Genomic DNA, 23,398 nt, shown 5'->3' with positions numbered 1-23,398 from the left:
AGATCCTGGCCCAGAGTTTGTAAAGGCACACTGAATAGATGCTTTCTTGGTTGTAAAAATGCTAATGAAGCAAGCACGCTGATTTATTTCAGCATTAATGTTACTGATATTATCACAAGAAGGGATGTAAAATAGAGAAAACGTTCAGCCACCTTGTCTGATTTCACAGTGTAAAGTCTAAGCAGTAAGTATAACTACAGTAATTAGACAATTATAAAGCAGCAGCCAACAATGGAAGACGACACAAAAGGACTAAATTACAGTGCACATGTTAAAGAAGCTGATGGAATCATATTTGACTAGAGTTGTACCTTGTGTAATTCCATATGACAAATAAATAATTGAACGATTGATCGATATGTACAGGTAACAAGTATGTACAGATACACTTTGCAGCACTCAGGTGAGGTCAGGGCTTCATAAGAAGGACGTGACTTGGTGCCAGACTGTACGCAGCAGGCATCCAAGAGACACACTGTGCGTTCCAATCCCCATACTGCCATACTATATAGTATGCCAGAAAAAGATTTAGTATGTCCAAATACATAGTGTGTCAAATGCAGTATGCCAAAAATACCGATTCTGCAGTGTGCAAGCCAGCATGCTCCTCTGGCCATTCTGACCCACCCGCAGCAGAAGCTACGTCACATTGTTTGAACCGTGGAGAGATGACAGCTGATTGACAGCCGTTAATAGTTGCCTTGATGGATGACAGCGCATTCAAGTTTCTGATGACCAGTCGAATAGTAATAACAGGAATATTGATTGTTAGGTGAACCAAAATAATCATGAATATTAGAAACAACAATAGAACATAACTATAAAAATGGAATGTATTTTCATTGTTGCGGCACGGTGGTGCATTGGTTAGCATTGTCGCCTCATAGCAAGAGGGTTCTTTGATCGAACTGGGGTGAGGGAGCCCCTTTGTGTGGAGTTTGCATGTTCTCCCCGTGCCAGTGTATATATTATATGCACTGTGTACTCATTGGCATAGTGCGCAAATTTCGACAGGGTAGTGTTGTCTCAAACCAAACACGGCCGTTGTGCACTTATCGGGAATGACAACTGCAAATTAGCTTGTTAGCAAACTAGCATTTGCATTTGCGTTATCGTTCGCGGTACTAAATCATTACAGACTGCTAAATTAACCCAGTAAACATACTGCTGGCTTATATCCAACAACAGTATAATGGTGCTTAGTGCAAAAAACACATGTATAATCTGTATATCGTTGCTGTGCAATGAAAAGCACGTATCTCCACTTTTGACGATTTTGGCTTTCTACGCGCTTTGATGGACACTTCTGACACCCAATAAAGTAATAAGTAATAAAACGTCTTTCCATTGGTCATTTCGATACCCAATGCTAACGGTTGCTAGGGAATATTATGGACACTCCATGCACTGTAGAAAGTCAAAATCGTCAAAAGTGGAGATACATGTTTTTCATCAGACAGCGACGATTTGTACAATGCAGTGACGTTCACGGTCGCACAGTCCTCGGCCGCCATTCCCAGTTTAAAAAGTAGTCCCTCCCCTTCCGCTACGTGGCCAAGATGGCGACCATTGAGGACGAGAAGTGTCCATAGTTCCACACTCAACCTCTTGACCGTTTTGGGTGCACCATACGGGTACTTATAGTGCACTGCATTTTTCCATACTTCTCAGTGTGAACTCACTCATGCACTCAAAATATTAAGTGTAAGTACAGAAGTACGCGATTTGAGACAGCATATGTGTCAGCCCTGCAATAGTCTGGCGACATGTCCAGGGTGTACCCCACCTCTCGCCCAATGTCAGCTGGGATAGACTCCAGCAACCCCGCTACCCCTAACAGGATAAGCGGTTACAGAAAATGAATTAAATTACATAAATTGCGAAGTAACAACAGCTGTCTCCGGGTTGATCTCCCTGTCTGGCAAACTTGGTAAGCGACATTTGTTTTATCTCCAAGGTAACGGATATAGAAGGAAGAGGGTCAGGGATTCATGTTATGAGACAGTGGTATGTCCCGATTGTGTGCATACTGCATGCAACAGTACATACTTTTAAGGGCAGCTGCAGTCTACTGAAAGTAAAAAGAAAAGTATGCAATTCGGAACGCACCCATAGTTCTGAAAAGATGCAACCCTACAGGGTGAACCATCAAACCAGAGTGAATCTGGGGTTGTCTTTCACCTTGGTCAGCGAGCGTGTTTACAGATAGTAACTGACAATCCTGAATAGTATACCTTTGATAATTATCATACTGTGAAAAGACACATTTCCAAATAAACCTTTCAATTTGGTAAGATACACAACAGCTAGAGATATAAAGTAAATCCATGTGTAATACATATTAAGTAGGATCCCTCAGTCAGACTTTTACATTAATGATTATACTTCAAAGCTATTAATTCAGAGCCTTGGGACACATGAACTGGTTAAATCAAAAGACTGATTATCAAAACCTTGATAGGTTTGTTCAGACATAAAAAGAAAAGCATCAATTTATTTCATTTAGAGGTCCCTCTATTCATTTACATCCCAAGCACACATGGCTCAGCCAAGGGACAGTAGACTACAGGACTAGATCCCATTATACTGTATCCATCTTTTTTTAAAACCCATCATTTAACCATGGGCAAATTTGCTGGAGGCACAATCTGTAAACAACATTTCATAATGGGTTGGTGTGTCACTTGTATCCATGGCTACCACTTGGGTTTGTGTGTTGGTGTGTGTGTGTGTGTGTGTGTGTGTGTGTGTGTGTGTGTGTGTGTGTACTCACAGCCATCATAGATGTCAGTGGGGATGTGGACAGCCGTGTGGTTGTGATCAGTCAAACGTTTAAATGACAGGTCCTCTTTAAAGTCTGGTCGAATCCTGTATTTTCTTCCTTCTGTCTCATTTGCATCCAGCTGAGGGGGAAGAAAATCAGGATGCAGACAGTAATGCTGATTGTAAGATACCATACAAAGCCCCTTTAATCAATCTGCTGAAGCATCGTTGCATGCAAGAAAGTGTTTGTTTGAAAGGGTTTGTTTAAAGGCACGTGATAATGTCATCGCTGCACTTTTTCACAGAGTCCCAGCTCGTTTAAGAATATATGGCATCATCAAATGTATCCGTAATGATATCCTGCTTTTTCTCCGTCTTATCATCTTCACTTGGGAGGAGTAGCAGGAGACAGCCAAACCGTCTATACCCCTCGTGATTTATAACTCTTAGCTTGCATTCAGCAATTTACATCAATGAGAGCAGTACAGTCAGTTGGATATATGAAGAAAAGCATGATGAGATATGGAGGAAAGAACGCAGGGTAGGGAAGGAGTGAGGTGTTGGCGTGGAGGGAGGGAGGGAGGGAAGGAGAAAACGCAAGAGGGGGGGGGGGGAGGGAGAGAGAATGCGAACAGTTGCTTCCTAATAAAGCAACAGTGTAGCCAGCTCATACATCTCATCTGTCAATTAGAGGAGAAACATGGCAGAAACCTCTTCACCTGAGAGAGGGTGGGAGGAGGGATGACGGAGAGGAAGCTACGCTGGAAGAAAAGCCTGGAGAGGCAAAAGGCAAAAGAGGGGAGGGATTGCAGTAAAAGGCTGAGGCAATGATAGAAAGCGAGGGTGAAAAAATAAGATAGGAATGTGGTGAATAGGAGAGCGAAAATGGAGGAGAGGAGGGACGATAAGGAGGTGAAAGGGAGGACAAAAGAGAGACGGTGTGGCGTAGCAAAACCGTATTACCGGCCCATGTCTGAGTGTGACCTGTGTGTTTACAGGGGCTAAAATGGAAGGAGAGCAAATAGGCGGAAGGGAGAAAAAGCACTCTCACATTGTCCTTCGCGTTGTAGTAGGAGATTTCATCACCCTGTAAACAAGTCACACAGAAGCACAAATATCACTTTGTGGCTGCTTTAGGGTGTTGCACAAAGAAGCGTAACATTTATGCAATCATGAAACGCCTAATCCATTCTAAACAGTCTTTATTTTGTAGGCAGGCAACTCCATTAGTAAAATCATCCAGTTTTATGTTAATGAAGACTCCAGACTGTGCTACCAATCAAATGAATACTGTATGAGTTAAGCTGAGTGTGCATGTTTCTCTTTTTACATCTGTGTCTGTGTGCCTACAGCCATTTGCAATGCTCCAGGGAAGCATTTTCCTGCCATTGAGAAAGCAATATGGTAATTCACATCTTAGACACATCTATAACTGTCTCTGTGACAAGTATTTTTTCCTGACCACCGCTTCACTCTGCGTTATAATTGCGTGCCACTGTGGTTCTTAGAAAGCCGAGTATCTGTCATCTAAAATGAGGGGCATAATGCGTCACAGCACAGTGTATAAAATGCAATAAACCGATTTAGTAATGGAGCTGTAATCACTGCTAACGACACACAGACGCAAACAGATAAAACCTATTCAGACAATGAAAGGAAGTTAAGGCCAGTAAATCCAGACTAAGCGTATGACCATTAATGTTTGTGTTTTACCCACATACAATAATGGTATACACACATACACAGGTATTCCTATAAGTGTGCGTGTTTGTATTGTTGTGTCCCTCCGTTACCTCAAACTCGTCTTTCCACTGATGCGCCATCTGGAAGTTCTCAGCAGCTGTGGCCAGTTTCTGGGGAGTGAAATATGACAAGGATTTAGATTGGAAACTGCACAAGGTATGCCTCCTTCACAGCGTCAGTCTAATTATAGAAAACCTGAGCAAAAGAGAGCACGTTCGAAAAGCACGATGGAGACCATCCCGGAGACAGAGGGGTGATTATGATCTCACTCTCGCGGAGCTCAAACCACAGGGCTATCACGGTCTTACAGCACTGTCCGCTAAAGGCCACACCACGGAGTGTCGTACTGTCAGAATGAAAAGGTTGTACTGTAAGGGAGCGGTGTGTTTGTGTGTGTGTGTGAGGGAGACAGGGAGCGTGGAAGGGAGAGAAATGTAGAGAAAAGGGAGGTCAGCAGTGTGAGAAACAGCAGATCACTGCATAAAGTCAAGTACAAATGGATAACCAACCCAGAGGCTGTCAATCACATTAAACAGTCCTGAATAACAGGAGGATATAAATGTAATTAACCTCACCTTTGCTCCATACATCTCTCTCACATGCACACGCACTCACAACGAGAAGTGATAGAGAAAAAGAGAATAGTGGTAAGAGTAGTTCATTTATCGCACTAAATCATGTCTAACACAGTACAAGCAATAAAAAGGGCAAACTAAACAGCACATATTTATCACTCTGGGAACAAACGACTACCTTAAGTGCTCCGAAAGCATCCAGGGAAGTATTTATTCATAACACAGACATCATGAGTTTGGAATTGCACTTAAAATCGTGCGAGGATGCTGTGATATTGAGACATATGGAGACATTGCTTTGCAATTGCACGATGCATTCAACGCTTTAACTGGCTTTTTTTTATGATCTTTCACAGTTTGATTCCGTCTTCATCTCTTGCTTTGAAGGAGAATGAGGGCAAAACCGAGAACACTAACAAGAAAACAATGACACATAAAAGGAGGGAAGCAAGAGATCTGATTTCTGCATTTTATAGTTGATGCGTGAAGTAATTTCACTTTTATTGCGTGTATTTTTAAAGATTTTTTCGAAATGTCACTACTAATGCCCGGCTCATTGAAATGCACTGCAAAAATGCCCCATCAAAATGAAGTGAACATTTAAGATGTGAGCTTTCTTTTGCTTGTTTGACAGTTTGACTGCATTTCAGGAAGTGATTGACATGACTGACAGCTGTGTTAGAGACTCCTCAGCTCTGACTGGTTGTTTTTGGTGTGCTGTCATTGAGCATATGCCAATAGAGGCAGTATGAAGAGGAAGGACATGATTTTTTTTTTGGCTTTTTCTTATTTGATATGATAGGTTCAGAGTGAAAGGGGGGGAAGGAGGTGATCACATACAGCAAAGGGCTGCTGCGGCAAGGACAAAGCCTTAATACACGGGGTGCCTGCTCTACCAGGTGAGCTACTGGGTACCCAGGACATGATTTTTTTAACAGATGATCTGTCATGTACTCATAAAAGGTACCAGCTGTAGCTTTAAGTGATTTTCACTTGACACAGTTTCTTAAAATAAGCCAGGATGTCCAACAACCAGAAGTCTTAAAACAAGACCAAGTTGCCTGAAATACAAGTAGTACCTGTACATAGCCTTGAACAGCCAGGATTTTTACCTACAATCTTTAGGTTGCAAGACATGTGCTAACCAATGAGCCACTATGCCAAAAGCCAACTGGTGCTGTGGCTCTAACCATAGCAATGTCCATCAACGGGTCCACCATCAGATTGCTCAGAAATTTTGTACATGTGATTGTTCCACAATGATGTATCCGAACGACTTCAGTGATCCCCTGGATTTTCCTCTAAAGCCACCATCGGGTTGGCCTTTTCATTTTGGACTGGATAGATTGCCATCAAGTCTGGTAAAGATTTGACCCTCAGAGGATGAGTCTTACAACTGTTGTGAGCTGGCTGACTTTTCTTCCAGTGCTGCTAGCAGGACAAAGTTTTGACATATACCATAAACTTTCTCAACATGCACTGCATGGGTTGGGACTAAATTTGGTATAGACATCCATGATCCTAAGATACATTGTAATGATTTAGTTATTTTTCCTCTGGCGCCACCAGCTGGCCAAATTTTTCACTTAACCAAGAGCAAATTGCCCTAAAAAAAGTTAAGTGCTAATCTTGTCTTAATAACTAAACTTAAAAAAGGCAGCACCTGTACAGAGCCTTGCCCAGCTAGGTTTTGGATACGGGTGTAACAATCCATCGATCTGGATATCAATTCATTGATCAACTATCCAATATCATCGATATTTTGAAAGTCGGTGTCACCGTCCAACACCGGCAGGCAGATGGCAAGCAGTCAAGTGAGAGACGATGAGGATAACGTTATTTACTTGGGAATAAATCAGCAGTGTGGAAATATTTTGGATTTCGGAGAACAGGTCAACAGACAAAGTACATTGTGTTATATGGGCATATAATATCGTCTCATATCAATTGCAGGCCCCTGAATCGCATTGAATCGAAATTGTATTCTAGCAGACTTTGTGATATCTGCAAATATTGTATCGTTGTCCAAAGAATCGATATAATATTGTATCATGATGAAACTGGTGATTTATACCCCTATAGCTTTGGACCTATAATCTTTAGGTTACAAGAGTGTACTAACCAACTAGCTAACATGCCAACTTCCGACTGGTGCTGTGGCTCTAACCACGGCAATGTCAATCAGTGGGCCCACCATGTTGGTCAGACTTAAATATCTTATGTCTGATATTGAAAAAATGTTTTCATGTTAAGGGTGCTAACATAGCATTTAGCTCAAAGCAACACTGGACCCACAGCCTCACAGGTCTGCTAGCAAGGCTGGGAGCTCTTAGTCTGATTTAGTAACAATGGGTGTTGTGAAAAGTCACCTTTGATAACATATTTGACCAATAATGATGCAGTTAATTCAAAGTTAGTATGTTGTCATGAAGTGATATAATTTTGTCTGTCCCCGGCACATGTCTGATCATTGCTGTAAACATATGATATATGCTAGTTTCTATTATTTTGATCATAAGAGAAAGATCGAATGAATATTCTGAGACTATAGGCTTGTATAATATTTAATGGGATGTAAACCATCTGACACAAAACTTCAAGTGAACTAATGCCTAAACCTCGAAAGCAGATATGTTGTCCTAAGATAAAGTTGACAGTAAACCGTCATGCAAACCAAAACGCTACAACTTGATGATGGTTTTGTCTTGAGAATAAGTGTCAAAGCATACCTAAGATCCTGCAACAGATATGTCACATGTAGTTAAACATAATCCCAAATAAGACAGAGCTATAGTTCAGTCAGGAAATGTGACATTTACTTGAATGAAGCCAAACAGCCTTGCTTAGTGAGCAGTTAATAATCCAATCCACAATTAAAATAAGTCGTATTAGATTTTGAATCTAAAAATCAGACTACCTCACTAAGAGACAGAGTTTCTGCAGTGTGGAAGAGTTAAATGGTTTCCATAAAAGAACAGTGAGAACACAGAGCAGACAGCAGGCAAGGAAACAAACAGAAACTGACACTATTGCACAAGGCTGTGTAAGTTCACTCAGGCAAATCCACACAGATCAAACCTTTGCCTGACTCTAGTCTGCCCTTCTCCAACTGTACAAGGTAATGACAACCCTGTGGAGGAAAGCATTGCCCTTAAATAAACCCACCTGTCTGACACACTAACTTCCTTCACAACAGTAAAGTTATCATAGCCTCAGAGAAAATCCACTCTTGGATGTAATTTTAGTTAATATACGCAATTAGAACTGATGATGGTAAATTGTATTTATAGCTGAATCTCCGTCTGACACCCATCTGCTGGACTGTGCAAGCAGGAGAGTATAACAAAGGCCATGTCTGATCTGTGCGTGAGCAATAACTGGACGAGATGCTTATAGTATATGTCACTCTGTGCTTTTACTGAGTGTGGGTATAAATGTGTATATGTGTGTCTGTGGCCATGTGTCTGCTGTCGGCAATGATTCCATTCTTGATCAACAGTCCCATCCCTTTGGCCTCCAGTCCTGGGCTCTGTTCCAGACCTGTCTCCACCTCCTCTGCACTGGCTGTCAGCGGCTAAATATACACCCCGTTCGAGCCATAAACACACACACACACACACACACACACATCATGAAGTTATTACGCACCATCTTCACCATGTACAGAATTAGCAGCTTCGTCACTGAAGTACCAAAGCATGTTTTCAGTTTATAAATTGTGCCCATCAAATACATGGTGATGGAACAGGAGTTCATTTCTACTTTAAACTGTGTGAGCCTGATCCAAACCCATACAAGCTGCCTGTACCTTCATACATACATGATCTATCTTGCTGCTTACTTGCTTTACACTGTATTAAGAGGTTTTAACAAGATAATATGTAAAGAAAACACAGGTAGAACTGGGTGGGTGTATATCTTGAATATATCGTTATATGAGACTAGATATTGATACTTCAAAATTGGCCCTAGCCCTTGTTTTTGTGCGTTCCCGTGAAGGCCTAGGGTGCCCCAAACTTTACGGAAGTGCTTTTCAGTCCTTAAAATCCCCACTTAATTTGAAGGGCCCTTACGAACCCATCTCAACTGAGGGGAAGATTGAATTTCCCAGGATGCATTGTGAAACTATCCAGTCAGACAAGTTTTCCAAGAAGATGGCAGCCTCCATGAGAAAGCCATCGCACAACTGTAAGTACTATTTTCGCAAATAAGCATGCAAAATTCCAAAATATGTGAGAATGTGTTATGGCTTACTATATAATGACGAAAACGCTGTCTGTGGGTGTGTCTGTGTCTCTGTTCCACATTTTTCTCCTCACTGACTTGATCAATCCATGTGAAATTTGGCACAGTGGTAGAGGGTCATGGGAGGATGCGAATGAAGCAATATTACATCAATTGGCCAAAGGGGGGCGCTATAGCAACTGATTGAAATTGCAAACTTTGAATGGGCATATCTCATGCCCCGTATGACGTAGAGACATGAAACTTTGCACAGAGATGCCTCTCCTCGTGAGGAACAAATTTGCCTAAGAACCCATAACTTCCGCTTATATAGATTTTTCGCCATTTTGAACACACTAAAACACTTAAAATCGATCTCTTCCTAGGAAGTTTGACCGATCTGCATGAAACTCGGTGAACATAATCTAGGGACCAATATCTAAAGTTCCCTCTTGGCAAAAGTTGGAAAACGTACTAAAACTGAGCTTCTATAAGGCAATGAATATTGCGGAGGGTGTGGCTCATCACATAAAGGTGTATAACATCTCAAGGGTTTCACCGATCACCACGCAACGCTGTAGGCATATGACCACACATAAACATTATTGACCCCATCAAACAAAATGGGGGCGCTAGAGAGCTAATTTTTTATCTAGGCCTAACTGCCATATCGATTTTTACTAAACTTGGTAGATATGTAGAACAGGACGCCTCAAGGTGACTGGAGGAATTTAACTCTAATTGGCAACTGGGTGGCGCTATAACAACAGAAAAATGCTTAAAAATGGCTAAAATGCGACCGATCGCTGTGGCTCCCCCTGTGGACAAATGTTTTTGTTTTTTTCTAATTTTTGATATGACTGAAGGCCCGAACATACTCGGGCAGAACGTATGCGGAACAGACTCCGCGGAGGTCCGCGCAGACTCAAAGCGGACGTTCGCAAGCCCTGTGCGCGTAAAGCTCAGATTTTACGACCACATGGACTCCGCTCCATGCACCAGTGACTGCTCGGCATGTATTTTTCACATCGCAGGGATTTTTCATGGACATTTTTACAGGAAACTACAACGCGGAAGTGTGCTCGACTATGAAAGCCCGAATGACTGCGGACATTGCTCGCGGAGTCCGTTCCGCGTACGTTCTGCCCGAGTATGTTCGGGCCTTAAGTCATGGTATGGTATGCTTTACATAATCACGGAAACTGTCAGTGTGTCATTCTGTCAGTCAGCCATTCTGTCTGTCCCACGTTTTTCTACTCACTGACGTGGTCAGTCTATGTGAAACTGCACATAGGGATTGAGGATTGGCATAGGTAGAAGGTGACAAAGCTACCAGTGGGTATGGACTAGTTTCTGCATAATGCATCGTTATCTGTAAGCGTTGAGCTAAATTATGAATGCTTGAAAACTGCTAATTCACAATGTAGCCGACATGAACGTCTCCGTTCTCCGTGTCCGTTCTCCGTGCAAGAAGCCTACGTCGATGATACACCTTATGTTGGTGAACACGTCTGTTACCCTAATTTGCATGAAGTGGCATCCCAATTCATAGGTAAAATTCCCTACCCCTCAACACTACCCCTTGGTCGCTGAGGGGACTCTATCTGGCGAGTGCGCTTGAAACCAAGGAGTAAGGTTAAGGGAAGAGAATTGGGATTGGCCCTTACTAGTCTTAAATTGTGGATATCCAAAGTGTTGTCCTTTCCTGGCTTCTTATAGGGATCTAGCTGTTCTATTATATGCCTTTACCCACTTAGTCATCATATCCTACATTATTGATGATTATCTATCAAAAACCTTATTGTGTAAGAAAAAATAGTCAACAATACGATACCATCACAATATCAATATGAAGGTATTTGGTCAAAAATATTGTGACATTTAATTTTCTCCATATCACCCAGCCCTAGGTGGTCATATAAAATCCCATTTGTTTCTCATTAATAGTTAAAATCAGAGACACTCGCTGCAAAAACATCCAAGCTTTGACAACATTCGAAACAAAAACCTGCTTCTCCATATTTTCATTGTATAAGTGTCTCAGGAACAAAAAGAAAAGCCAAGATTTAAGACTGTAATAATGTGCCACCTGAGAGAAAGCGGGGGCAGCAGTTCATATCCATGCTGAAAAGGCCAAGTGCAAAACGCCTTATTAGGTTAATGTCAGCTAATGTCAATGTAACATCACATCATGTTAATGTCACACCATTGAGCTAACGGAGTATCATCACTTAGGCAGCGTTCCAGAATAAAATATGTTTCTTAATGCATACACATAGTTACCAAACCGATGCAAATGCATGCAGAAACACACACGTACATTAGTGCATGAACATCTGGATATTGATTACAGATCACTTCATGATGTTGTATGTGATACGATACATGAGAATGAGAAACAGATGGTCAATACTTGATACATTATGAGTCATGATGTTGCAATTTGTTCTGCATTAATGGAGAATATATAGTAGGACCACAGGATTTTGGGTCAATATACCCCTCTCCCTCACACACTTAGTGTACATGAACATGCAAATCTACACACACATATACACACACACACACACCTCCTAAGAGAGCAGACCGACAGGGTTGTTAAAAATTCATGACAGGGCTTTGACGAGGCTCCTCTCCCCTCTGGGAGATATGGGGGAGGGCGAGGAGGGTTGTGTGAGGAAAGATACCTAATTACCCTTCTCTTTTTTGCTCTCTTTCTCTCTGTATCCTCTCCTATCTCTCGCTCTTTGTCAAACACGTACACACAGCGAGGTTATCAGGCTACCCAAAGAAAGCAAAGCCACAATCAAATGCGCTCTAAACTACAGACCCTTGATTTGATGAGACCGCTCCCTGAGTGACAGCTAACCTCTCTAAACTGGCATAACAGTTCATTACAGAGCCACTGCAAGATGCCGTCTTACCAGTTGATTAGAAGCCGGCGTTTCTCTCTTGAAACACACAAATTTAGCACTACAACGGTTCAGTTAATGGGAGTGAATAACACACTCCCTGTAGCGTGCTTGATCTAACTGCTCATTAGTCTCCCTCTCACTTATTGTGGTATAGATATCTCAGCTCCACACCGTAATGAGTCCACTCTGTCACTGGATGACCACTGGAGACCTGAGGAGACTCGCTGCTCCCCTGCAGCTTTAATGGGGGGAGGAGGAATACGTGGATACGAGGACACTGGGAATTGGATCCATGGATGCAGGGAAGTGGAGTCGTTTAAGGAATGAGGTGCTTCAGTGAGAAAAGGGAGCAAAGAGGAGAAGGAATTAATAAGAATCATGACACCTAATACTAAGAGGCGAAAACATCCACTACTACCTGCAGGCAGAATTGCTGATACATGTTGTTTGGCAATATTTTGCTCCCAGATGAACATAGGAATGGTCTAATGATGACCGCAACAACTGTTGTGCCTATCAATGCTCTAACAGTCTAACAGGGGACATAATATTTCTCATTTCATGCACCTTCCAGTGTTCATGCACGCTGATGTATGAGATCATTACACCGCAGCCACGGAGAGCACAGAAATGTTTGGAGCTGGAGTGTTGGATAGCATTGGACTCGTACCTGCTAGCCCCACTGAGGGATATTTCTGCCCTGCTCTCACCAGTCTTAGTTGTCATTCTGCCAGGGCAGCCCAGCAGCCCACCATGCATTTAGTGAGAAAGCAGAGCACAGCTTAAAGGATAGACAGGGAAGATGAGACAGGCTCTGCTAAACCTCACAGAGTCTCCCAGACTCCCCGTATGTGTGTGTGTGTATATGCATGTGTGTGTGCGCGTGTGTGTGTCTAAAGTCTCCACACGCCTGAAATCAATGGGCCATTCAGAGCACACTGCCTTCTCCCCCACACAACAAAGCAATACTCACAAGAGTAGTAACAGTCTAAAAGATCATTAACACCCACATCCAGACTCATCTTTCCCATCCTCGTATCTGACAACGTGTCCACATTCATGAACGCTGGTTATCTCTCCGACATAATGAGTCCCAGCTCAAAGGGATGACAAGAAAGTAAAAATGTGGGAGATGTGAAGGGTCAGTGGGAGAAGCAGAAAAAAGAGAGAAGTCTGAAAATGGAAGAGGAAAAGACATACATTATGAGCAGATGGATTAACGGAAAGGACAGTCCAAAGAGAGGAAAACAATACCCTGACTCAGCATGATCACAGTGGTCGTACTTCTCATTAAAATTTAGCTTATGAGAGTGAACAGTGGGGTGATAAAGAGAGAGATATATACAAGGGTGGGTGGAGGTTGTTCAGTAAAGAATGATGGGAGCTTTTTCCAGCAATGCTTTAGTTTGTTTCCTGGGAAAAGTGTGTGTGCAAGGAGTAATAAGAGAAGAGTGGGAGATTAAAAGAAAGAGTAGGAAACAAGAGGAGACTTGGGAGAAACAAGAGTTGGAGAATAAGGGAGATGGATAGACATAGTCGGATGGAAGAAACAGAGGTGTAAGAGACGAGTGACACAAAAGAGTAAAGAGAGAGTTGGAGGGAAAGAGAAGAGATATGCAGAGGGAGCATGATGAAAGAGAGACAGAGGTCAGAAGTGATAAAGAAAGGTTGATTTCAAATTCCAGTTTGACAGAGGACTGTGGCAAAAGGCCAGGAGCTGGACACAGGAGAGATACAGTAGACTGGAGAAAGAGAGGGATGCAAGGATCCAAGAGAAAGGAGGGGAGACGACTAAAAGGAGAAAAGGAGCGTGAGACTGAACAAAAGTGCAGAGGAATCTGCAGCTGTGAGAGCCCATGGGGAGAGCCGTGCTGCTCCACATGACTTCTCTCAGAGGCCAAAGCCTCCGATGGGAACAGTAAATCTACAGCTGCCTCCAGTCTCATTCGCTCTCTTTGGCTCTTTGGCTCTCGTCTCAAAGATGCGTGTGTCTCTTCTGTCCACTTCAGAGAATTTATTTATTGTTTGTCACCTGATCACAGATGCAAAATTTACGTCCCCTGCACTTTATCAGAAGGCAGTATTGGACGCTTCCACTTTTTACAGTCCAAAACTATATTTTATATTACATGATATTATATATTTTTACATTAAATACTATTATGTTATACTAAAAAAAGGTATGAAAGTTGTAATGATGTTTGTGTCTTATACGTTGTCGGAAATGACATCATGAATGAATAGAGGGAATGAAAATGACTAACTTAAAAACTAAAAAGAATTTCATAAGTAAAATCTTCAAACGTATGACAGTATCTATAGATGTTCTGATACTGATATCAGTGTCAGAAATGCCTTCCAGTACTGCATAAAATGCTGGATTACCATGTAATTTATCAATAAACTTTAAAGCATTTTACATATGAATCAAGTCTCCCTTGCCGCTCTACAACAGTAGCCTACGCAGGACACACACAGTGCAAAGCCGCCAGCCTCTAACCTCTCGACAGCTACAGCTGCAACTGGGAATTCAACCCTAGTCATCAGAGTAAGCTTGCTAGTATTAATGTTAACATTAGAAGTCAGCTAACGTGAGGCTGTTTGTTGTTAATGTTAACGAGTCAGCAGCCAACATTTGCATGAATAAGCTGACAATATGTTAACATTAACTATGAGGACTCAAAACTCCACAACAAATCATGTCCCTAATATTGACCACTTACTTACTCCTCTTCACCCCCCTGTGGGACATGAGTCTGCAATGAGATCTCTCCATCACATTTTATCCTTGGCATCATGCTCCGCCTCTCCCCGTGACTGCTGCATCTCATCCTGTAGATACATCAACTAGCAGGGCCGTTTCTAGCTTTGTGGGGCCCTTTTTCAATCACTCATGAATAGGCCTACACACCAAATCTGCATCATATTCCATATGCACAAAACAAAGTCTGTCACTGGCCCCCATCAAGAAATGCTTGGCCGTGGGCCTGCGCTATGCTTCTGGCCCCATGAGATACTTGCCACCTGGCCTAACAGACCTATATATATATTAACATGAAAAAATGCCTTTTACTACTCACTCACAGCCTTACTTTTTTTATGCAAAATTTCTTAATCCATGTAATGGACTGAGCTGTGCCAACATACCATCATATACTGTATTACCTTAAGTAAAAACAACTTTCTTTGAAAAGTTTTCTGTATGAGACTGCTACTTTTGACAACTTTGTATATAAGTCTCTCGGCTCTAGTTTTATAATAAATGCATATTTTGATAATCATACTGCTGTGAAGTGTAGGGCAGATATCAGGGCACTATTAGTGCAAACGTGAAATAAATTCTAGCAATAGGAGAAAAATTACATGAGATTGTAGATAATTATAGATAATAATATCATTTGAAATGTCGGTAATCCATTAAAATGCTTATTGGTTTTTCACCTTTATTAGTAATAATTTTTAAAGCCATTATTAAAAAAATAAAACTCCTTTACACTGAGTGCCCTTTCAGAAAGTGGTATCAAGGCAAATTGATAATAAAAGTGGAACTAATAAATTCTAAAAAGCTGCAATTTCCTGTGAGGTCAAAAGTCAAAAAAATGTAGTGGCAACAGTGTCAGAGAGCAACAATGTGCATGTGGATTGTGGATGAGAAGAATCATCTCACACTGGTGAGAGAGAGGCCACTAATTATCTTGTCACATCTCGATTACTGCAATTACAACAAAATATTAACATTTTTATTCTGAAAAATAGTTAATGTCACATTTAATCATTGTTGATTTTTACTGGATTTGAAACAACTCTATCTCTTGACAGTGGAAGGTTGTAACTGTGTCCAAATCACGTACTCAAATGTAACCTCGAGCATGTTGTGATCCACCAACGCAGTTTGGATTTCTTCTCAACGAATGCATTAGACATTTGTCCCTGGCCTACCATAAGTCTAGTTAGAATTCCCCATCTGCACGGTTCCCTCCCACTCCCTCTCTCTCGCTTTCTGTCTATCACACTCACACATAAACACAACTGCGAGCGCACAGACAGACACGCATGCAGACACTTCTTGTCTGCTTAATATGATCAGCACAGAGCGGAGATGGGAGGTTGAGTAACATCTGCTCTGGAGACTGGAATATCTCTGATCGTATCATAGCCTCTGTTCATTACTGAGTTACGTTGGCACACACGCATTTACACACACATACACACACACACGAAAACATCATAATGTCACATCTTGTGCTCATTATTATAACATTGTGACAGCAGGCAACAGATTAATAAAAATATGGTCCAACACCTGGGGCCCAAAGACTCAAACACATCCACAAAGAACACACACAAATAAAAACACTTAACACACACTTCTAAATGAGGGAAACTGGATAACTGAACTGAACTACATTACATAAGGAACCTTGAGAACATTATATATGCATCACTTAGAGATCTAGTTGTATACATTGTTATATTTTTGTTATCTTGTTTACAATATTGTTCTGATCCGCAGACATGAAAGAGTTGCCATATTTTCTTTTGTTTTTTTAACATGAAATCACAAAACAACTTTTTTTTTTTCATGTAAATGTTTGCAAAATGCTGGGAGCACATTTTCCACCATATGTTCCTCTTTAATGCAGACTTCAAGGTGAAATTATAAATAGAAAGCCCAGTACTTGTACAGTCCAATGGATACTTTCATTGCTGCTGCTACTATATCTCAGAAAATGAAGTATAATCACATTGTTAACATCGTAAGATTGAATGTTAATAGGGGTATTTGGCATTGAGATTATCTGTACCAATAGGTAATTTGATGGACCAACTTTTATTGACTCATTCATTAAGAACAAATCTGTGTAATGAAATGGAGGACTTTAATGTAGATATTTCAGACACTAATTGTTTTTGTATGCAATTTTGGAGTCATAATAATATGTCCCTATCGAGTAAAATGATGCCTGTAAACAGATTTACATTCAGTATATTACCAAAGCCTGTAAGACATATCAAGGTTTTATCATTGTATCTGTACAACATACATGAATATATTATACCAGTTACGATTGCTTCTACTGAACGTGACTATATCAACAGGGGTTGATGTAAGCAATGTAATAATAGCAAAAGCGAGTATGCCATCCACACCGACCTTTTGAATAGCACAGAAATTCATAGAGATGTCATCTGATATGAATATGTAATATAAATATGTATGTATATAAATATTTAACATACGATTTCAAGGTCAGTGGATTCATATGTGACTATAACCGCACATCATCTCAGAGAGGACTGGTGACTGCTGTCTCACGCACACCAGAGCAGTGCATGGAAGTCACATTGCAGACCTCCTGCAAAATGCAGCACCAGAATGTGGGATTATTAACCTGGAAATCCAGGTGCCCCACCCCTAGCAAATTCACATTTGCACTGCAAGGGAATCTGGCCCCAACGAGCAGAGCCCGCTGAATCGCCAATCGGACCAATCAGATCAGTCTATCTGACAGAGGTGGGCACTGGGCGGGCGTAACATGATGACAACAGCGCTGCGCTGTAGGCGTCGAAAAGTAAACAGCCAAGATGGCAGCTGCCGAAGGACCGCGTCCATTCAATTTAGTTTTGGAAGAAACGCTAAGCCAACTACACTTGTCTTTTAACTTGAGAGAGAAACAGAAGACTGCCCTAGAAGCCTTCGCTTCTAGGAAGGACATTTTTGCTGTTTTGCCGACGGGATACAGCAAAAGCATAATATATCAGTTAGCCCCACTGGTCGGCAAACAAATGGGGCTTAGTGCAATGAATATGTCACCTTGTTTTTTGCTCTGATTGGCCATCGTGCTATCCAATTGCGTGCGGCGGCATTTGAAATGTCCCTTGGGTAGGAAGGGTGTATCTGTGAGGGCGGGTGTATCTGTGAGGGCCAGACTCAAAATCTTTTTAGATTTGAGTCTGGATTTCCAGGCTAAGGGATTATGGTTGTTACAGTAAATGCTGTTGCAGGTATCCTACTTACTGAATGGCAACATGGGTGTTGCCATTTAGTTATAGCGGGATACCTGCATGTGAAGCCATTTGTTCAATCTTAATGTGGCCTCGCGGAGGGTGTTAAATCTGCCAATAGTTCAATTTGTCAGGTGTAAGCAACATTTCTGACAGGTTTTATGACAGAGTTGGTCAGTCTGTTTGCTTTGTGTCACATTTTGCCACACTAAAATGATTAAAGTCAGATGAACAGACTGAAAACTTTATTTACTTAAGTAGCAGTTGGGAAAAAAAGGTAATAAATCGCAATATATCACAATATATTGTATCGCAATACTCAGCATATCACAATATCGTGATAATATCGTATCGTGAGTCTTCTGGTGATTCCCACCCCCATTTTTTAAATGTAAAAACCAATATTATTATACTGTACAGATATAATATACTATAATATTCATTCATTCATTCATTCATTTTCCATAACCGCTTATCCTGGTAGGGGTTGTGGAGGGACTGGAGCCTATCCCAGCTGACATTGGGTGAGAGGCAGGGTACACCCTGGACAGGTCGTCCGACTATCACAGGGCTGACACATAGAGACAGACAACTATTTATGCTCACATTCACACCTACAGCCAATTTAGAATCACCAATTAAACGGTATGTAACAGGTTTAAATATGCTCCCTGCTTCAGTTCAATAAATGAAAGGACAATCAATTTTGGAAAGAGGTCAAACATATGACTGGTTGAGCCATCTATCATTCATGGATACACCACGTACTGTATAGAAGAGCATCACGGAAAGCAGCACAGATGCTGTGTATTTATCCCTGTTCAGGTGACTACTGCAAGATTGTTTGATACATACTGATTTCATCAAGAGCAGAGAAATAGACTCCGCTGCAGCTCAGGTTTGAGAATTTCAATGGACATTTTGAAATATTTATTCTGCAGTGAAAAGGGATCATCTTTGGAGGCATGAATTCAAGCTACCCACGATGCAAACTGACAACGTACAAATTCAACAGTAACAATTACCAAGATATTGCTGCTGAAGCCTGGCATTATTAAATAATAGTAATCACTTCACGTCCATTTTTAATATGCGGATGATTGAATCCAGTAAAATGTTCCCAGTTCATAAATGACAGCTTGAAGCCCATCATTCCAATGCTTTTCAATAATGAACTCAACTTGTATGCCAGTAATCGTGATGCCAGCACTGGAAAGGAAGATTTCATTTTGAGAACACACACTAATGCACACACTCTTGCACACACACAGTGCTGGGCCACCTGTGTCCTGTTGAGTTTTAGTGGTGCTGGTTGAGGTATTACTCTAAGTAATGTTGTAGACTGGCTCATTAGTCACCGGACAGAGCCCTTCACCCCAGGAGAAGGGAGAAATTGCACAGACACACACATACTGTATACACACACGCACGCACACCTCATGCAGATTGTTCCAACAAAAGCAAACACATGGCTGCTGGTTGTTAGCAAGAGAGAGTGGTGGACTGTGGACAACAGCTTGATGTGTGTGCGTGGATGTCTGTCTTCAGTGTTTTATCAGTTTGCCTTTCGCCATAACAGTTCTGCAGCATCAATAATTAAGTGTTTAATTACAGTGCACTTAGACAGCAAGACCAAGAGAGAACAGGCTGTGGATGGAGGAGGGAGAGATGTGTTGAAGTAATTGGATCTTGCCTCCGGCACATCACAGATTTTCACTGTGTGGTCAACAGCTTTTGACGAACCTTTCCAGAGTGGTAGATGTAAGCTTGACTCAAATGACCCCTGTGAACTTTCATACTTTTTAAAGTAAATATGTCTTTGTTAATGTATTCATGCGTATGTGTATAGGGGTGTCTGCTGTCAGTGCCTACTGACATAGTATTTTACTTTAATAGCAATTGCAACACTGGCCTTTCAAAATGTGGAGTGAGTTGACAGATGTAAATGTGACGCTGATCTGAGAGGACACTCAATGGACTTCACTTCAGGAAGGTAGAGTAGATATGCATATACCTTATGTGGCCTACAATGAAAATTACTCAATATGCAAACTAATTTTCTAACTGCTTATCCTCTTGAGGGTTGTGGGGGGGCTGGAGCCTATCCCAGCTGACATTGGGCGAGAGGCAGGGTACACCCTGGACAGGTTGCCAGGCTATTGCAGGGCTGACACATAGAGACAGACAACCATTCACACTCACATTCACACCTACGGACAATTTAGTGTCACCAATTAACTGTCCCCAATCTACATGTCTTTGGACTGTGGGAGGAAGCCGGAGTACCCAGAAAAACCCACACTGACACGGGGAGAACATGCAAACTCCGCACAGAAGGGCTTCCACACCCGGGATCAAACCAGGAACCCTTTTGCTGTGAGGCGACAGTGCTAACCACCACAATACCGTGCCGCCCCTGTCCTAATACTCAATCTTGCCTAACCTAGAACTAAGTAGTTTAAAACTTATGCCTAAAACGATACCTGCATCTGATCATTTTTGTACCCAGATCTGGACAAAAAAGTCTCTATATGTCTTTTTATGCAGCCAATCACCACAAGCATCCTTTGTTTTAGTACGATGTGTGATTGACCCCTACCACAGCAGCTAGAACCCATATAGTCTCAAGTGTAGTGAAGTTGAGTGCAGTGTACTTGATAAGTTGGCAGTTCAGGGTGGAGAGATACCACCAGAACATTTGATAGTATGGCTATACTACACACCTGCGGCATCTTGTAGAATATACACAACTGAAAGCTTTCATTTACAAGATGGGTATCGGATGACGTAGACCAATAGGTGTCAAAGGTACTCTGTTGGTATTGGTATCACTTTAAGGGCCCTGATACACCAAGTCAACAATCAGCCACTGGTCAACATTAATGTCACTAGTGAGCATCTGTCACGCTAGTTCTTGTAGTGTGTCCAGCACATTGGAACTAGTCGGCCCTTGTCAACTTTTTTTTCAGCTGATTGAGTATGCTGAATTGACATCAGAGACCGTGGAGCCTGTCAGTGAATGAAATTTACTCTGATTGGCAGTTCAGCCAAGTGCACGAGAAGAGAAACAGAAGTAAGGAAAGCAAACAATGGCTAAAGTCAAGAGGGCATGCAATCAAAACAAATGTGTTAATCTCAGGTAAGATCATGTTTTAAGCCATTAAGCTCTTTAGCAGAAACAGTTCATATTTGTTTGTGTTGTTGTTCGGTATTGCACGGTAAATATCAATTGTTCTTTCCACATTGGGTTGCAATGTGAGTGTGCGAACTGGCTAACTAGCATCTTGAGTCTGTTACATTGGTCTTCCAGTTTCCCATTTTGAATGACGAATACAGACTATTGCCGCTGGCTGGTATGGAGAGATTTTTACTCTCACACAGGCACAAGCATCCTAGTTGGCCGTTGGCTGTAGTCTTTGTGGTGTGTTCAGTGCAACTTTTTGGCTGAGACGAAGGTGATGTGAGGCGATGCAACAGTCAGCCTCCACTAGTTCTTTGATGCTGGTTTGGTGTGTCTGGACCTTGAGGGTACTGGTATTGGTACTAATATTGGAATTTTCTAACAATACCCAGCCCTGGAAGCAATAGAGCTATTTGAACCTTTACACCATTTTGAGCTACTCTATAAATCGTCACTCTCCTTACCATAAAGTCATATTAACCTTAGCTTACCACAGGCAACAGTCAAGTGATTATACTGATTATTTGGTCAGGAAGGGCAAGTCAGAGAGGGAAAATGGGAATTGGCTCGAGACCCTCTTGCTGCTATGTGTGTACTTCCCAGTAGGTGTGTGAGTGCTTGTGTGTAGGTGTGTGAGTGTTTCCTGTTGAGATCAAACCCCAGTATACATTGTAAAACCTTTGATAAAGCGATCTCTCCTAACAGTGTGCAGCCAAGTACTCATTAATAATGCATGCTACACTCTGCCACACACTTATTTATGGAAGCACGAGCAGACACACTTCGACACACACTTGTTTCACACACACCTGTGGCTAGGTAAACTGTGGCCTTTCAAAGGTCATCCATCATGCAGAGTTAGAGATCAGAGATGGAAAGACAAGGAAGAAGAGGGAGAGAAAGATGGAGAGGCAAAGTGAGGATGAAAGTTTGAAAGCAGTTGACAACTAAGCGAAAGTGGCTCAAGTGCCTTGGGCTATCTCCAATTATATTGACACTGAGAGTCAATCCCAACCTTATATCAAAGGAACTCAACAAGAAAGGATCTCCCAACTGCAATGAAGAATCTCTTCCTGTATTCTGTCTGATAAACAGCCAAATCCCTTCATTTAACTTGGATGATTGGTCAGCAAATTCAGCTCAAAGCACAAGTGTGAAATCTACAGGGACTCTGTAGAAGTTCTGACTGGAGCTTAGTGTCACTACTATGTGATGTACTCTAGAAGTCTTGGAAAGACTCCAAAAAACACCCAAAATAGACAACCCCCTCTCAATCTGACTCTTCCCTCACTTTACCACCCATCCTCTTTTGTTTAGTCTATCCGTCCATCACACCATACATCCATCACATTCATGTATTTGCTCCTCGCTCACATCATCCCGTCATCCATTTATCCCCCCCATCCATACATTTCAAGACAGAGAATTCAATATCAGTGTGCCTTGAGGTTACTCGTCGGAGAGGATGAGACACAAAGATGCAATAAAGAGTGAGAACTGATCGATGTCCGGAGGTTGGACGGACTGTCAGCATCAGGCGAGCTGACCCTCCCACCCACCATCGACCACCTACCCTCAACACACACAACACACACCCAACCCTCGCAACCATCTCTCGGATAATACACTGAAGCCAGTTTTCTCTTTGCTGCTTACACATCTTATGGCACCAGCACTCGGAAAAATGATAAGGACACCAGGGTGTTTACTTAACATACACAAGACAGACACTTGGCAGGAGATGTGTTTATGGACATTCATAAATACTCCCTCTCCATTACTAATAAGACAACAATGGCAATGCCTTATAAAGGCAGAGTAAAGGTTCAGTGAACTCCTCCTGAATGTATGAAAAACAGTTCAGACTCCTGATATGGACGAGAATCTCTGACCCACTTCTAAGTAAAAAGAAAATGAAAAAGGAGGGAAAAGAGGGGGAGAAAGAGAGAACATCCCCAGGGTCAAAGCTCTCATTATCACGTTGGATAGTG

General features: G+C 41.8%; 1 protein-coding gene across 1 annotated transcript in view; it reads right to left on the bottom strand.

Annotated features, from left to right (window-relative positions):
- LOC117262199 (voltage-dependent calcium channel subunit alpha-2/delta-1) overlaps positions 1 to 23,398 on the bottom strand; it is an 85,906-nt gene that overhangs the window by 50,488 nt on the left and 12,020 nt on the right. Inside the window, exons 4-6 of the mRNA XM_078167947.1 lie at positions 4,557 to 4,616; positions 3,815 to 3,850; positions 2,774 to 2,903 (exon numbers count right to left, since the gene is read on the bottom strand). Of these exons, the coding sequence (XP_078024073.1) occupies positions 2,774 to 2,903; positions 3,815 to 3,850; positions 4,557 to 4,616 (226 nt within the window). The remainder of the gene's footprint in view (positions 1 to 2,773; positions 2,904 to 3,814; positions 3,851 to 4,556; positions 4,617 to 23,398) is intronic.

Source organism: Epinephelus lanceolatus, chromosome 5 (assembly GCF_041903045.1).
Source record: "Epinephelus lanceolatus isolate andai-2023 chromosome 5, ASM4190304v1, whole genome shotgun sequence".
NCBI lineage: Eukaryota > Metazoa > Chordata > Actinopteri > Perciformes > Serranidae > Epinephelus > Epinephelus lanceolatus.
The sequence above is the reverse complement of the archived record's forward strand: the minus strand, read 5'-3'. Positions and strand labels throughout refer to the sequence as shown.